This window comes from Callospermophilus lateralis, chromosome 20 (genome assembly GCF_048772815.1).
Source record: "Callospermophilus lateralis isolate mCalLat2 chromosome 20, mCalLat2.hap1, whole genome shotgun sequence".
NCBI lineage: Eukaryota > Metazoa > Chordata > Mammalia > Rodentia > Sciuridae > Callospermophilus > Callospermophilus lateralis.
The window spans coordinates 3447973-3464016 of record NC_135324.1 but is presented as its reverse complement, the minus strand read 5'-3'; the positions used below and the strand labels follow the sequence as shown (position 1 = coordinate 3464016).

Here is a 16044-nt window from a genome sequence, read left to right as displayed (position 1 = left end):
TGTAGTTTGGGTACCAAGGATGGAACCCCAGGAGGACTTAACCACCGAACCCCCACCCCCAGCCCTTATTTTATTCCTTTCTTAGAGACAGGGCCTCGCTGTGTGGTTGAGGCTGGCCCCCAACTTGCGATCCTCCTGCCTCAGCCTCCCCAACGTGAATGCGTGTTAGCCATACGTTAATCCATTTTTAAAACCTGCCAGTTACTGGGCGTGATGTGGCCCCTGGACATTACAACATCCACCGAGGGACTGAGGGCCTGTCTGCCTACTACAGTGGAGGACGGTGAACCCGTAGCAGATCATGAAGACTTCGGGCTCCGGAGGCCGAGGCAGGAAGGATCGCAAGTGGGCATCCATAAGCAACTTCGCGTGAGACCCTGTCTCGAAAATAAAAACTAAAAAGGGCTTGGAGTGTGGGCGCGGTGGCGCACGCCTGTCATCCCCCCAGTGGCTCTGGAGGCTGAGGCAGGAGGATCCCAAGTTGGAGGCCAGCCTCAGCCGCTCAGCCAGAGACCCCGTCTCTCAATAAAATACAGAAATGGTCCCCCCACCTCCACCTGGGACGGGATCCTCCACCTGCACTCTCTACATTTTTGCAGAGTCGGCCTCAAAAAAGCCCTTCACAGAAATTTCTAGAAACACTCAAGGGTTCACCCAACCCACGGGGAAACGTCCGCTCAGCCCCAACACACCGCACACCAGCTGGGGGCTTTTAAAAAGGAGACGTTTATTGTCGTGTTATAAGGTGATTACAAACTCCTCTACAAAAAAGGAAAAAAAGCCAAAGATGGATTTAAAATATCGATATACATATTTATCTAAAAAGCCAAAGAAGAAATGAACACACACACACACACGCACACACACGCGCACACACACGCACACGAGCCCCGCGAATCCCAGGGCCCCTCCATCATCAAACGTGGACGCACAGAAGCTCGTATTCTGCGGGGACAGGGGACGGGGAGGGGGACACACCAAGGATTTTGTTCAAATACAAATATTTCCTCCTCCAAAGAGTCTCCCGTGGATGGATTTCATAGATCTTTGTTTTTTTGTTTTTGTTTTTTTTAGTCGTATTTTTTTTTTACAAAAGTTTAAAATACCTTAAAAATAGTTTGAAGGGTCTTTTTTTTAATTTTTATTTTTTTAAAATTTTTTTTAAAAATTTTTATTTTTTAAAAAAGTCCCGATGAACCAGGACATTTTTTTTTTTTCCTGGAAGGAGGCGAATCCCACGTTTATCAGCTTTTGCTTTTGTGCTAAATAGAGAGAGTCTTGGGGGTGCGTGGGGGGGGAGGGGTGGGGAGGGGGAGGGGAAGGTTGGGGACCAGGACTTGGGGGAAATCAAGGGACCAAAAAAAAAAAAAATCAAAATGCAGCCACCATCTCGATGGGAAGCCAAAGGTCCCAAAGAGCCTCCCTCCTCCAGGGACTCACAACAGGTCGAGAGGGGACACTCAGGGGACCACGGGGGGGGGAAGAGCTTCCTGTGGGGGTCACGGGCGGGCAGGCGGGGGTGGCCCTGGGACTCGGGGACTCTGGATTGTTCTCCGACTTGGTGGCTCCTGGGTTTTCGGTTTGGCCCTGAATCTGTCGGAGGGTACCGCCCGCGTCGGAGGCTTTGAAGGACCCTCCAGGGATTGTCCCTTGGGTCCCCTTCTGGCTGAGTGTCGGGGAGAAGTTGGGGACAGTCTGCTCCCAGCCTGGTGCCACCGCCCAGAGCCATGGCTTTATCAAGAGGGGCTCTTGGAGGTGCTCAGGGGACAGCCCAGGGGGGCTCTTGGTGCTGGGCCACCATCCTCGGGGTGCTGGGTGGGGACCCGGGAGTGCCACCCAGTCCTGGAAGTTGTCATTAAATCCTAATTTTTTTTTTTAGGGGGGAGCCGACCGGCCAGCCCGGGCCTTGGCTTGCTCTTGTGCACCGAGGACTCTCAGGTCCCCTCTCCCAGGGGTGACCTGTGGGGAAGGAGGGCCCTGGGCAGGGTCGGGGGGGGACAGATGGCCTGTCCTGCCCGAGGCCACCTCCCATCTCGCCAGCTGGGGACCGAGAGGGCTTGAGGTGCTGGGGATGCTTCTCGCCCCGTCCCTGACCACCAGGACATCTGCTTCCTCTGTCACCAACGCGTCTTTGGTCGCCAGGGAGAACCTTGGGGAGGGATGGGGACACCCGGCTCTGGTCACACTCGCCGGCCACCGCCCGGTCCTCGTGACTCGGGGACGCCTGGAGCCCCGTCCCTGCTCGGGGACCGGGTTTCCCCAGGGACACCGAGGTCACTGCACAGGGGACCCTGGAGAGCCTTGGGGTCAGTCCCAGGGTCTCCGATCCATGAGGCAGCTCCCCGGGGACGGGGGGGGGACATTCATCTTGGGGACCCCCCCACCCACTTCTTCATCTCGAAAAAAAAAAAAAGTCTGTGCCTTGGTGGCTTCCGTCCAGATGGGGCAGCCTGGGCACCGGGTGACACCAGGTCTGGGTGACACGGGATCTCTGACCCGTCCCAGGCAGGTGGACGGCGGGAGGGAGGTTGGACCCGCCTGTCCCAAGACGGGGACCGGTCGTGAGCTCTAAGGGACGAATGTCACTTCTACAGAGAGAGACGGGAGAGACAGCCGTCGTCCCGGGGGACACGGACCAACGCGGTGACCAGGAGGGGACACGGGGAAGGCCGGGGCCCGGGGCCCCAGGAGCAGCAGTTGGAGACGGTGGCCGACCCCCTCTTCCAGGTGGGGGGCCTCGGGGACCCGGCCTCTGTGCGCGTCTTTGGTCTAGAATTTGGGTCTGCGGGCCACCTCCAGAGTGTCACCACGTTAACGGGGACGTCCTTTCCCCGGGGCACGAGCCTCGTGGTGGTGGCAGGAGGGGACAGGGGGACCGAGAGGACCCCGAAGGCTCAGGTGGCCGCAGCTTGTCAGGGTCCTGCTCCCCGGGGGGGCGGGGAGGGGACCCTGCCTTCCCAGAGGGACACGAGGTGAGTTTTCTAGAAACTTCCAGAAGGACGACAGGAAAACGGGGGGGTCACACGGCAACTGGGTAACGTCAGCAGGACAAGGACACAGGCCCCCCACAACGGGGACCTCAGAGACACGGAAAAACAGGGGCAGGGGGCCAGCACGGGTGGCTTGGAATGGGACCCGGGGACGTTTGGCAGAGTGTCCCTAAATAGGCCACTTGTCCCAGACCAGAGGTGTGGGAGGGGGACAGCGGAGTCTCCCCCCACACACACTAAAAAAAAATCCCAAATTGGGGCGGCAGGAGGTCTCCAGGGGTCACCAGAGACACAGCGCGGGACGTGGAAGCCAGCCTCGGGGACGGTCCCCGCCTGGGTGCCTGCGGTCACATCGGGGGTGTGGCTGAGACTGACCACAGTGACACGGACGGCCCCGTTCAGCTCCACAGGGGGCACGGGGTGGACCCCTGGAGGGGGCAGCGCCTTCCTTCCTGGTTCAGGGGCGAGCCTGGCTCTGTGGGTCACTCACGATGACACGGGGACGTGGGGGTGCCAGCCCCCCTCCCCCGTGTCCCTGCATGGCCCCGACCTGCCAGACCCTCCTTGGGCCGGCACTCAGGAGGGTTTTGGGGGGGGGGTGCCGGGCACCTCCATCCCCACCCCTGAGGCCACTCTGGGCATTTGGGGGCCAGGAGCCGAGGTGGCCCTAGGTGACACTTTAGAGAGAGCTTGACAGGCGGGTCCCAGTTGGGGGTGGAGGGACACAGGGCCCCGTCCTTTGGTCCATCTGCCTCCCCTCAGCCTCGGCGGGGGGGGGGGGGGCACCCAGATCCTGCTGTGACCCCCAGACCCTGGATGCTCTCGAGCCAGCTTGGGGGTCTTTGCCAGGAATGTTCCAGAAAGGATCATGGGTGGCCCGTCACCCACCTCTTTCAAGGGCTCTGCCATCTCTCACAGCTCCTGCTTGGACCCTGGACTCAGACAGTCCTACTGATTATCCACCCTCGATCTCAAAATAAGAGATTTTTTTTTTTTTTAACCCGGAGCTAGAGTTTCTATTGCTATTTAACTTTTCTGAGCTCTCGTCCGTCTATTCAACTTGAGGACCTGGTTCATAGATTTTGGCAGGTTTCCTCTTGGCTGAGAGAAATGTAACCAAGGGTCTCCTCCGGGCCCTGTCTCTTCTGCTCCCCGGGGGTCTGGCTAGTCACTCTGCTCCGGATGTCGAACCCCCTGAACCAGGTTCGGAAAGAAAACTACACCCTCAAGATGCCGCTCGGGGCTGAAAAAATCGTCCTCGACATTTTAGTTTTCCTTGGGGGGGGGGGGGGTCAGAATTTTCTCCTGGTTCGACCAAGCACCGAAAAATTGCTTTTGGAAAAGGAAACCAAAAAAAACGATCTCTATTGCTGGCAAGAAGGGTCATTCACATGGTCAAAGTGTCCCATGGACAGGAGTCACATGTTCCAGAAAGAGAAAAAATAACAAAGATATCTACAAAGAAAACTTTTCGCCCAGTTCCCCTGAAATAGGCCTAATTCAGTAGGAAAGTTCGGATTTCCCTGGGGACATCTGCCCAAGGGGGGGGGTTTCTTCTATTTTTCTTTTTTTTTTTTTTGTACAAAATATCCCCAAATCAGAACAAAATACGCACACCCACGACACACACACACACACACACACACGCGCGCGCACGCGCACGGAGTTCACGTTTGACAAAAAAACACCAACGAGGACGAGGAAGAGATCCCTAGAGTGCAAAATATAAAGCTCTGTAAACCTGGTCCTAGGAGAATCTAACGTTAGTAAACAGGTGGGAAGCGGCCGCCCCGTGGCCCCCCGCGGGGGTCTCACATCATGGTCTCCACGATGATGTGGGTGGGTTTCATGAGGGTCCCGTTCAGCGTGATGCGGGAGCTGTAGGGCGTGGCCCCTTCACACTCCACAGCCCAGCGGTTGGGTTCCCTCGGGGTCAGGAGGTACTTGACTCTCTGCAGAAGGAAGACCCGAGGGCTCAGATTCCCTGTCCCCGTCCCCCTTGGCCTCCCCACCGTGACATTTCTTGTGTGTGCTGTGTGGCGTTGGGACAGTGATCACCCTCTCTGGTTTGGGGGCGGGGGGTCTCCTGGAGTGGATGGGAGGTTCTTGCTCCCTGATTGGACTTTGGCTCATGTTTCTGGGGATGGGGGGGTGCCCACTTGGGAGTGCACAGAGCAGCAGGTGTCCCCTGTTTGTCCCCAGGCCCAGGATTTCAGGTTTGTTTGGTTTTTTTGGTCCCAGGGATTGAACCCCAGGGGCACTTAACCCCTGAGCCCCGTCCCCAGCCCTTTTTGTGTTTTATTCAGAGACAGGGTCTCCCTGAGTGGCTCAGGGCCTCGCTAAGTGGCTGAGGCCGGCCTCCAACTTGCCATCCTCCTGCCTCAGCCTCCCCAGCCTCGAGATCATACTATCTTAAGAACTGACAGGGCTCTCAGGATTCGGGCCGGATATTGGGGTCCTGTCCTACGTCTGATGAAGACCCGGGGGGTGGGGTGCTGCCTGGCTCCCTGGTGGCCCCCGGACCCCGGGGTTCCTTCTCCCCTCTCCCCTGAACAGCTCTCAACCTTTCCCCTTCCAGCCCAGGGGGGGAGCAGGCCCCAGGACATCCTGGCTCCAGATTTTGAAAAGAGAAAAACAATAAAATAAAAAAAAAAAAAAAAAAAAAAAAATCCCAGCTCAGAACAAAACCACGCGTCCTGGCTCCGACCCAAGCCCCGAGGCTCCAGATTCTGAGAAAGGAATTTCTTGGAAAGAGCCTCGGCCTCTGCCAGCCCCGACCCGCCCTGGGGCCTCCCTATTGTGGGAGGGAGGTCGAGAGGAGGCTGAGGAAGGAAGGGGACCCCCCTGGGGACACGGGCAGACACACAGTCTGCCACCAACCGAGCTGAGACTCGGGCAGAAGTGGCTTCTGGGGGCTCGGGCTGTGGATGGAGCCGCCGGTCCCCAGGCTGGGCCTCCACTGGGCTCCAGGGTAAGGAGAGGTGTCTGGGGGGGAACGCGGCTCCTTTCTGTCCTTGACTCTCACATTCTGGAACCTTCTTCCTCAGCCCCCAGACCTGCCCCGACCAGGACCACCAAGCCTTCCCCACCCCCCCTGCACCAACGGGGCTCTGTGCCTCTTTTCCCACCATGCACTCTGCCCAACCCCATATGGGGAAGGGTCTAGGGCTCAGAGAGGGCTACCGTCTTGCTTAAGGTCACACAGCAAAGAGCCAGCCGGCCGGCCTTGGCCTCCCGCTTCTCCCAGCCCAGCACTCACCACGAGGAACGGCCCCTCCGTCTGGCAGAGGCGAATCAGGATGACCAAAGGGATGCACATCATGGACGACAGGGCCAGGCCCCAGCCAAACCCGATGGCCCAGTTTGGGTACACGTAGACTTTGTTGTAGGTCAGGGGCACGTACTTGGCGAGAGAGAAGACAAAACATCCCTACAGGGAGAGAGAAGGGGGCGGTCGGGCGGGGGTCCTGGGCCGCCCAGAGGTGCAGGGGCCTCAACCTGAGGGGGCAGAACCCTCTGCTGCCCTGAGAATCTCCTTCCTGTGCCAATCTGACCAAGTCACCTCCCCGAGGGTGACACCATCCCACCACCACCACCAAGTGCAGCCTGTCCAACCTCAGGGAGCGAGGGACGAAGAAACCGAGGGTCAGGCTGGGTGCGGTGGCACATGCCCGTCATCCCAGTGGCTCTGGAGGCTGAGGCAGGAGGATGGTAAGGTGGAGGCCAGCCTCAGCAACTTAGCGAGGCCCTGAGCCACTCAGGGAGACCCTGTCTCTAAATAAAATAGAAAAAGGGGCTGGGGATGGGGCTCAGTGGTCAAGGGCCCCTGAGTTCAATTCCTGGTAACAAAAAAAAAAGAAAAAAAAAAAAGAATCTGAGGGTCAGAGTGACAGACACTGGCCACGAATAAGCATTCAGTGGGGACAAGAAGATGCACCGAGATGGACCCAACGTCTCTCTGCTGGGGGTCAACTCAGCTGCGATCCACGGCTGCTATGGTTACTTATTTTTCTGGGGGAAAACAAATTCAGGGGTGGGGGGACCCCATCATATTAAATGATAATGGTAACAAAGTTGTCGGCTCCCACCAGAACCACCTCAGAGTGACCTTGTTCCAGAGGTGGGGAAACTGAGGCCCAGAGAGGGACCTGGCTGCCTGAGGTCACTCAACAAGCTAACAGCAGTGCTGACCCAGCTGTGGCCTGGGAGCAGAGGGCCCCTGGTGCTCCTTATGGCCACTTCCAAGATGGCGGCCACTTCCAAGATGGCGGCCACTTCCAAGATGGCGGCCACTTCCAAGATGGCGGCCACTTCCAAGATGACGGCCACTTCCAAGATGGCGGCCACTTCCAAGATGGCGGCCACTTCCAAGATGGCGGCCACTTCCAAGATGGCGGCCACTTCCAAGATGGCGGCCACTTCCAAGATGGCGGCCACTTCCAAGATGGCGGCCACTTCCAAGATGGCGGCCACTTCCAAGATGGCGGCCACTTCCAAGATGGCGGCCACTTCCAAGATGGCGGCCACTTCCAAGATGGCGGCCACTTCCAAGATGGCGGCCACTTCCAAGATGGCGGCCACTTCCAAGATGGCGGCCCCAGGAAGGGCAAGAGTGGCCATGGAGGTGGTGTCTCTGGGCAGCATGTTCCCCAGGTCACTGGTGACTTCACACAGGGACAGGTCAGCAGCCTTCCCTGCTGAGGATTTCCCGATTGCAAGGAGGACAACCTCTGAGGCAGGACTCATGGGAATGGATCAAGGCCCCTTCCAAGATGGCGGCCCCTTCCAAGATGGCGGCCATTTCCAAGATGGCGGCCACTTCCAAGATGGCGGCCACTTCCAAGATGATGGCAGCCCCGGAAGGGCTAGGTGGGCCACCACTGTCCCCACGTCCTGAGGGGCTATGTGGCCTCCTCAACCTTGGGAGAGCCCACAACATTCCTCAGTGAGGAAGTCCTCTCTCCAAGCCACCATCCTCATCCCACCATGGAAACAACATGTCCCGTGTCCATGGAAATTCCAGAGCCCACCACTGGACGTTCACCTCACAAGCTCTGGGAGAGTCAGGGGGGAGCTTGGTCCTCCACTGTCACCTCCACCCTCCCCGGCTGCACCCTACCCTTTCAGAACACAGGTGGCTTCCTTGGCCGGGGGCGCCCTTCCTGTCCCCTCTGCCCAGCAAACTCCTATTCAGCCCTCAAAACCCACCTCCTGGAACCCTTCTAGAGCGGCCTCTGTCCCAGAAGCTGAAGGGCCGAGCCCAGAGACCCAGAGATGTCCCCAACCCGCCCCCCCCAGAGCCAAGAGAGGGCTGTACTCACAACACAGAGAACCGGGGTGATGACAGTCCAGCTGTACTTCATCCAGGGCCCAGGCCGATAGCCGATCATGTCCTCAATACCATTATAAAAGTTGTCACCACCTGCAAAAGACAGCGGTGGACGCTGGGTGACACAGCACGGTGACCGCGGGGTGACATGCTGGTGACATGTGACATTCTGCCCCTGGGGAATGCTGTGGCAGGGGGCTCAAGGGACCATGGCCGGGTCTCTGGAGTCCAATCCAGGCCTCTGCCTGTCCACTAGACGACCCTGGAGCTGACCCTCGCACCAGGAAAGCAGGAAGTTCTCTGGGAGGGTTCCCGGAGGTGGGTTTTGAGGGGTGAATAGGAGTTCCTTGGGCAGAGCGAACAGGAAGGGCGTCCCCGGCCGGGGAAGTCCAACCGGAGATGTGTACCTTGAACCCTCACAGCCCGGGGGTTATCTGGACCCTTATCTGGGTAAAGGGTATTAAGCTGGACAGAGAAAGAGGGGCGCCTCGGAGAGGAGAGGCCGGGAAGAGGAGGCCTTTCTGTTAGTCTCACTGCTCCTGAAGCTTCCCCGCGCAGAGAGGCCCAAAGGAGAGGCTTAGGGAAGAACAGGCCGGAATCTCTACTCACCAAATATCCAGGCAATAACAACACATTCAAAGAATGCAACCCACAGAAGGCATACACCACTAGCTGCATAGTAGTCAAAGAGTTGAAACACATACATGCCACCCTGTAAGGAAGAAAAGAACAACACATCTGGGGTTGAGTTCTTGTTTGGGTTCTAATTCCCTTCATATACAAAGAGCTATGGCAAATCAATCACACACACACACAAAAATACTCTCAAAGAAAAAAAAAATGGGTGGCACAGGATGACCGGGTAAATGTATAAATGTGTATAAAAAGATTCCAGCTTCACGGTTTGAAGTTTGAACCCTCTTTAACTGGGACACACGGAGACGGAAAGTAGACAAACAACATTGTCTTAGCAAAAATAATGGCCAAAATAATGGCCGCCGAACCAAGTGCAATTAACACACAGGACTCCGGTCCCACCCGGCTTGAGGAGGGACGCAGGAGGACAGGCCCGGGGTGATGCTGGGCTTGTGTTGGCTGAGCACGTTGTCTCTCTGGCTTTCCTCTTGCTAGGGGTGCCAAGGCACGGTGACACACCTGCTCCTGTCACCTCTTGGGATCTCTCTCTCTTAATTTTATTTATTTTTGGTTCCAGGGATTGGACCCACTGAGCCCCCCCGTCCCCAGCCCTTTTTGTTTTTTTTATTTAGAGACAGGGTCTTGCTAAGTTGCTGAGGCTGGCCTCCAACTTGGGATCCTCCTGCCTCAGCCTCCTGGGTTACGTGCGCCAGCCCTTAAACCTATTTTAAGTTGAGCCCCCTCCTGGCCCCTGGCCACTCTCTGAACCGTGTATCTGCCACCGTCAGCCAGAAACCCCCACGTCCCCCGGCCTCAGCCCTGAGGGGCCACGCGTGTCCAGCAGCCTTGACCGACCCTCAGAGTGTGTCCACCTCCCCTCGAGGCAGAGAAGGGCGGAGCTGAGCTGAGGTTAAAGGGATCTCGGTGGACGCTCCCCTTCCTCAGACCTCCCAGGCCAGGGAGGGACCCGGGGCAGCGGAGGTCACAGTGTGACCATGACAAAGGGTAAAAAATAAATAAAAAGGCAAGGTCGTTTGAGAACGCCCTCCCCCCAAAAAATCTGGGTCAACTGCTGGGTCCTGAGTCCCCCGTGCTGCCCCCGCGGCTCAGTCCTGGGCAGAGACCAAGGTCCACACCTCGCGGGGGGAGCCCGGCCCTGCCCAGTCCTGCCCACGTGTGGCCGCGGCCAGGGGCAGTCAGCGCACCCACCTTCCACAGGGACACGGGGAGTCCTCGTGCCACACAGGGAGGGCCAGGCACCTCCACCCCCAGTGTCACCGTCATTGTCACCTGTCACCATTATTGTCACCTACCTGCCACCCTCATTGTCACCCACCTCCATCACCATCTTACCCTCGTTGTCACCTATCTGTCACCCTTGTCATCCTCATTGTCACCTACCTCTGTCACCATTGTCACCATCATTGTCACCTACCTGTCACCATTGTCACCCTCATTGTCACCTACCTCTGTCACCCTTGTCACCCTCATTGTCACCTACCTGTCACCATTGTCACCCTCATTGTCACCTACCTCTGTCACCCTTGTCACCCTCATTGTCACCTACCTCTGTCACCATTGTCACCATCATTGTCACCTACCTGTCACCATTGTCACCCTCATTGTCACCTACCTCTGTCACCCTTGTCACCCTCATTGTCACCTACCTGTCACCATTGTCACCCTCATTGTCACCTACCTCTGTCACCATTGTCACCCTCATTGTCACCTACCTGTCACCATTGTCACCGTCATTGTCACCTACCTGTCACCATTGTCACCCTCATTGTCACCTACCTCTGTCACCCTTGTCACCCTCATTGTCACCTATCTCTGTCACCCTTGTCACCCTCATTGTCTCCTACCTGTCACCATTGTCACCCTCATTGTCACCTACCTGTCCGTCATTGTCACCTACCTCTGTCACCATTGTCACCCACCTCCATCGTAATTGTCACCCACCTCCATTGTCATTGTCACCCACCTTCAGCGTCTTTGTCTCCCACCTCCATTGTCATTGTCACCCTCATTGTCACCATCACTGTCACCCACCTCCATCAACATAGTCACCCTCATTGTCACCTACCTCTGTCACCATTGTCACCATCATTGTCACCCACCTTCATCATCATTGTCACCCTCATTGCCACCTACCTCCGTCACCATCGCCACTCTCATTGTCAACTACTTCTGTCACCATCATTGTCACCTCCCTCCGTCGCCCTCATTGCCACCTCCCTCCGTCACCCTCATTGTCACCTCCCTCCGTCGCCCTCATTGCCACCTCCCTGTCCCCTCTTGCCACCTACCTCCGTCACCATCGTCAGCCCCAGCAGGTAGCTGATGCCACACACGATGGCGATGAAGATCTCCCGGCGATAACCCTTCCTTAGGAAGGACGGGTAGAGGTCCACCAAGGACGTGATCTGTCCTTCGACTTCGACAAACTGCGGGGCAGGAGGCGCCGTCAGGTGTGCCCAAGGGACAGCCCGACGCGTGCGAGGGGACGAGGGGCAGGACCACCCTTGTGACCAGAGACAGCCGGGGGGGGGGTCAAGTCCTTCTGAGCAGGGAGCCCTGGGCCGCGCGGGGTCGAGCCACAGGGTCCCCTCACGGCGCACCCAGTGTGCCACACACAGCGGGCCCCTTAGCCAACGTGGAGCTCAGCGCTCACTTGCTGGGTGGCTCGGGGGCATATGGGGCCTCGGTGTCCCCCCAGGGAGAACGGAAGTCGATCCCGGTGGATCTGCACACCCAGGTGTGTGAGCGACAGGAGGCTCCACAAATCCACCCCGGGCTTCCAAAGGTAGCAGAGGTGACTTGAGAGGGACCCTCCCTCGGTGACATTCCGGAGCCAGCCTCCCTCTCTCCGTCTCCGTGCAGAACAATCGATCACGGAGACTGCGCCAGGGGAGCTGCCTCATTTTTGAAATGGTGACATTAAACTCCACCTCCTGGACATAGATCATCATTGATCTGACCCGTCTGAGAGCTCCCTGAGATCCTTAAGGTCATCTGTGGACCTGGGACCTTCTGGAGAGGGGCCTGTCCCCACCCGGGGCCCCGTGTCCCCAAGGGAGGAAAGAATCTAATGATTAACCATCTCCTGCGGCTCAGGAAGCAGTTTCTCCAAAGCCTGGGTGGCCTCCTTAGGGCCCGTGGGGATGTCACGCCTCGTCGGTCATTAACCTCTGTGTTTGGCTCTGTCCCCGCCCGCCAGCGGGCCTCTGGCAGAGGTTTTAGAAGCTTCGTGCCCGGGGCCTCCAAAGGCCAAACCCATGAACCAGCAATGATTGATGGCGTCCCCACTTGCTGACCCAGCTGAGTCCATCAGCCAAGACGGGACTCGGATTCTGCTTTTAGGGTCCCAAGGGTCCTCCCTCCTGTCTTTCCCGCTAATCCGCGTCCCCTGTCTGCCAAAGCCTCTGCTGTGTCCCTTTTCTTAATTTGGGGACCCCCAGACATGGAACTCGGGGTCACTCGGCCTCTGAGCCCGGTCCTCAGCCCTGTTTTGTGTTTTATTTAGAGACAGGGTCTCCCTGAGCGGCTTAGGGCCTCGCTGTGGCTGAGGCTGGCCTCCACTTTGCGATCCTCCTGCCTGGGCCTCCCCAGCCCCCCCTGGGAGGACAGGCACATTCAGCCGCACCCGGCTCCCTGCTCAGACCCTGAAGGCAGCGAATCAGGTCCCCACCCCAGGGGACAGTCCCACCCCGGTGGTGGCTACGTACCTGACTATCTAGTCCAAGCAAGAGAAGCATAATAAAGAAAAGAATCGACCAAAAGGTGGGGAGCGGCATCATGGTCACAGCTTTGGGGTACGCAATGAAGGCCAGGCCAGGACCTACAAGGGAGAGAGAAAACAGGGAGGGGGGGACACAAGGAAGGGGACGCGTTAGTGACCAGGCCGCTCCGCACCCCGGGCCTCACCGCAAAGACTCTCGGATCCGGGCCTCCCAAACCCAAGACACAGGGAGGAGCCGGGTCTGTCACCTGGGGAGAGACACCAGGCCTGTCTCACTTGGGGGTGGGGGGGACGCGCCGGGGCATCTGTCTCTTACGCAGCAAGAGTGGCCTCCCAGAGTGGCCTCCCAGAGTGGCCTCCAAGAGTGGCCTCCAAGATTGGCCTCCAAGAGTGGCCTCCAAGATTGGCCTCCGCAGAGGCCCAGAACTGTGGGGACTCGGGGTTGTCGGGGAACAGGGTTGGAGGACCGAGGCCCAGGGAGTCAGGAGAAGTGGGGGTCCCCGCTGCCTCTCCCCTGCCACCTGGGCTGGAAAGTCCTGGTGGTCTGACCACTGGAGGCCTCCTGGTTTGCAAAAAGAAGGTCTCTACACCTCTCTGTGCCCTCCCGCGAGGCGCGCTGGGCCACCCAGGGCCCAGCCCCACGGAGACAGGCCCCCCCAGGCCCGGGAGACGGATGGCCACGTCCGGACGCCCAGCACTTCCTGTCTGTCTGTATCTCCCCCCAGGACCTCGGAGAGCCTCACCTAAAAGTGAGGGGACAGGTCACCCCAAGGGCGTCTGTCCAGATGCTCTGAGGCAGAGACCATGCCCCCCCCCCACACACACACACAAATAAAGAGCTCTCGGTTTCAAATGAGTGGATTTGGCTGCAGGGGGGTGGGCACACAGGAGTCTGGTCAGCTCCCCGGTCAGCCTGTTGCTGGAATTTTCTGGAAATAGAAAGGTCTCCTCCTCCTGCCTCCGGAAGGGGGCAAGGGATGGTTTTTAAAGCAAACATTATGCACCAAATGAACGCTTTGAGGATGGGAGGGCCGGGCGCGGGGCACACGCCAGTCATCCCACGGGAGGCTGAGGCAGGAGGCTCTCCAGTTCCAAGCCAGCCTCAGCCAAAGCGAGGCCCTGAGCAACTCAGCGAGACCCTGTCTCTAAATAAAATATAAAAAGGGCTGGGGAGGGGGCTCAGGGGTGAAGCACCCCTGGATTCAATCCCTGGTACCAAAAAAAAAAAAAAAAAAAAAGAAGAGGACTTTGGTCCAGTCAACCGTGAGAAGATGTAAAATGGGACTCCCTCCCCAGCCTCCTGCCAGGGCCTCCCAAAGATGCTCAGTTTTTCTCTGTGTCTGGATTTTAATTCTGCTTTTCTCCAGCCAGGCTCTGGGAGAGGGTCCCCCCAAGTCTTTCTCTAAGAGCTGATGGTGAACTTGGGGGGGGTGGGGGGCAGGGTAGCCCCCACCCGAGCCAGGCTGTGTCCCCGCCCAGCGCTCCCATCTGGCCACTTAATTATCTCATCTCAACACACTGTGGCTCAATCTGGTGCTCGTTCAAAGCTTATTAGAGAAATAATTGCTCTGGAGGTTACCGGCGGCTCCTCGCCAATCCCCACAGGGAAGGAATGACAAGTGGACACCGTGGAGAGTTCGGAAACGACTCAGGATGCCCAGAGACGGGTATGCCAAAACGCCCGACCATGCACCGAGAAAGTTCTGGATCAGACGACGTCTCTGTGTCTACCAACCACCAAGATCCAGGCCCTGCCCTGGGCCATGTGCAGTCCACCCACAGGACTTTGCAAAAGTCCCCACCATCTACGGGGTGAAGCCGGGAACGGGGTTCCCTGGGTCTCCCCCTCAACGCTCCCAAATAATGGCCATGGAAATTTCTAGAATCATTTTGGGTGTCCTTGGTCCGTCTCTGGGGACTGTCTCTGAGGGTCTGCTTTGGAAGGAGGGAGAGAGAGGCATGTAGGGGGCCGGGGGCTGGATTTTCCAGGTGGTTCTGCAGCTTTGGGAGGGGACAGGGGGTGTCCCGAGGACGAGACCTGGCAGGGGACGAGGGGACAGGGGACTCCAGGAGGTCGGAGGAGCCCAGGCAAATGCTCACACCTGAAAGGCCAGAGACTGTCACAGGCGTCCCAGGCCCCGATGGGGAGGCAGAAGAGGGACACACACGGTGGGGGGGTTTATCCAGCAGGTGGAGCCTGGGGTTATGGAGGGACGGGGGGCGGGGCCAGGAGACCCCTGTTCTGGCTCTCACCCCCCCCCAGAGTGACCGCTGGCCTCCACCTCGGAAATGCCCGGATGTTCAATGCCAAAGTGGCCCCGGGGACACCGTCTTGCATTTGAAATGCATGACGTTGGAGGAGGTCAAGGTCAAGGTCAAGGGCAAGGTCAAGAGAACGGCCTGCCCCTGGTCTGCCCCTGTATGCTCCAAAGGGACCTCTCAGCCCAGGACCCTCACCCGGGTCCAGGCCACCCCAGAGCGGTGGTGACCGACGTCACGAAGTCAGGTGCGGGTCTCAGCGGTGACAACCCCACCCACCCTTCCAGACAGGGGACAGGGACCCTCCTGAGGGACCCGGGCAGGACCCGGAAGGGCCCAAGAAGCCAGGAAAAGAAGAGTTTGGGGACCTCGGGAGCCTTGTCATCTAAAGCCACCGTCGTCTGAAAGTCTCCAGCCCGGGACATCAGCAGCTGTGACCGCGTCCTGGAACCCAGGTCCCTAGAGACTGGGGGTGAGGGTCTACACTTGGGGCCACCGAGGAGCCCACCCTGGCCAGGCGACACGACAGGGTTCCGGGTCCCCCAGGTCCCCGGCCCAACAGGGGGCTCAGGGTGCGGACACGGAGCATGCATCGTCTGTGCGCCTCCCTGTGTCCCCAGGAGGCGGGGGACACTGCGCTTCCCGCCTTCCCACGGCCTGGGAGGGGCGCCTTCCACTCCCTCTGGCCCCGCCCTGACGGCTCCCGGGGAGATTTGATTGGCTCCCGGGGACTTTGATTGACGGATGGAGGAACTGGGGATTTGATTGACAGATTGACCAGGGAGGGAGCGCATGCGCACTGAGAGCCAAGGGCCAAACACCGACACCCAGGAAGGGGGGGGGGGGGGAAAGGTGGCGATGCCACGAGGCCACGACGCCGTGGCGACGGGGGTGGTTTCTGTCCCTGAAACCAGGTCGCAGTCCCCAATGTCACCGCCTCCCCCATTGCATTCCTGCCGCCCCCTTGGGGCCAGTTGCAATGACAATTTTGATTTTCCAAGGCCGCTCCTGGGCTCTGTGACAATCCGTGTGTGGGGGGGGGGACTTCTTGGTGGGGGGGGAGGTCTATATTTTGGAAATCAGGCTCA

At 58.5% G+C, this 16044-nt stretch overlaps 1 protein-coding gene across 3 annotated transcripts in view; it reads right to left on the bottom strand.

Annotated features, from left to right (window-relative positions):
- Positions 1-710: 710 nt before the first annotated feature.
- Slc6a6 (solute carrier family 6 member 6) overlaps positions 711-16044 on the bottom strand; it is a 58342-nt gene continuing 43008 nt past the window's right edge. For all 3 annotated transcript variants that reach the window (XM_077106188.1, XM_077106187.1, XM_077106189.1), the window contains exons 10-15: positions 12684-12796; positions 11265-11402; positions 8929-9031; positions 8312-8412; positions 6250-6420; positions 711-4942 (exon numbers count right to left, since the gene is read on the bottom strand). In XM_077106188.1, coding sequence (XP_076962303.1) covers positions 4802-4942; positions 6250-6420; positions 8312-8412; positions 8929-9031; positions 11265-11402; positions 12684-12796 — 767 coding nt within the window. In that variant the 3' untranslated portion in view covers positions 711-4801. The remainder of the gene's footprint in view (positions 4943-6249; positions 6421-8311; positions 8413-8928; positions 9032-11264; positions 11403-12683; positions 12797-16044) is intronic.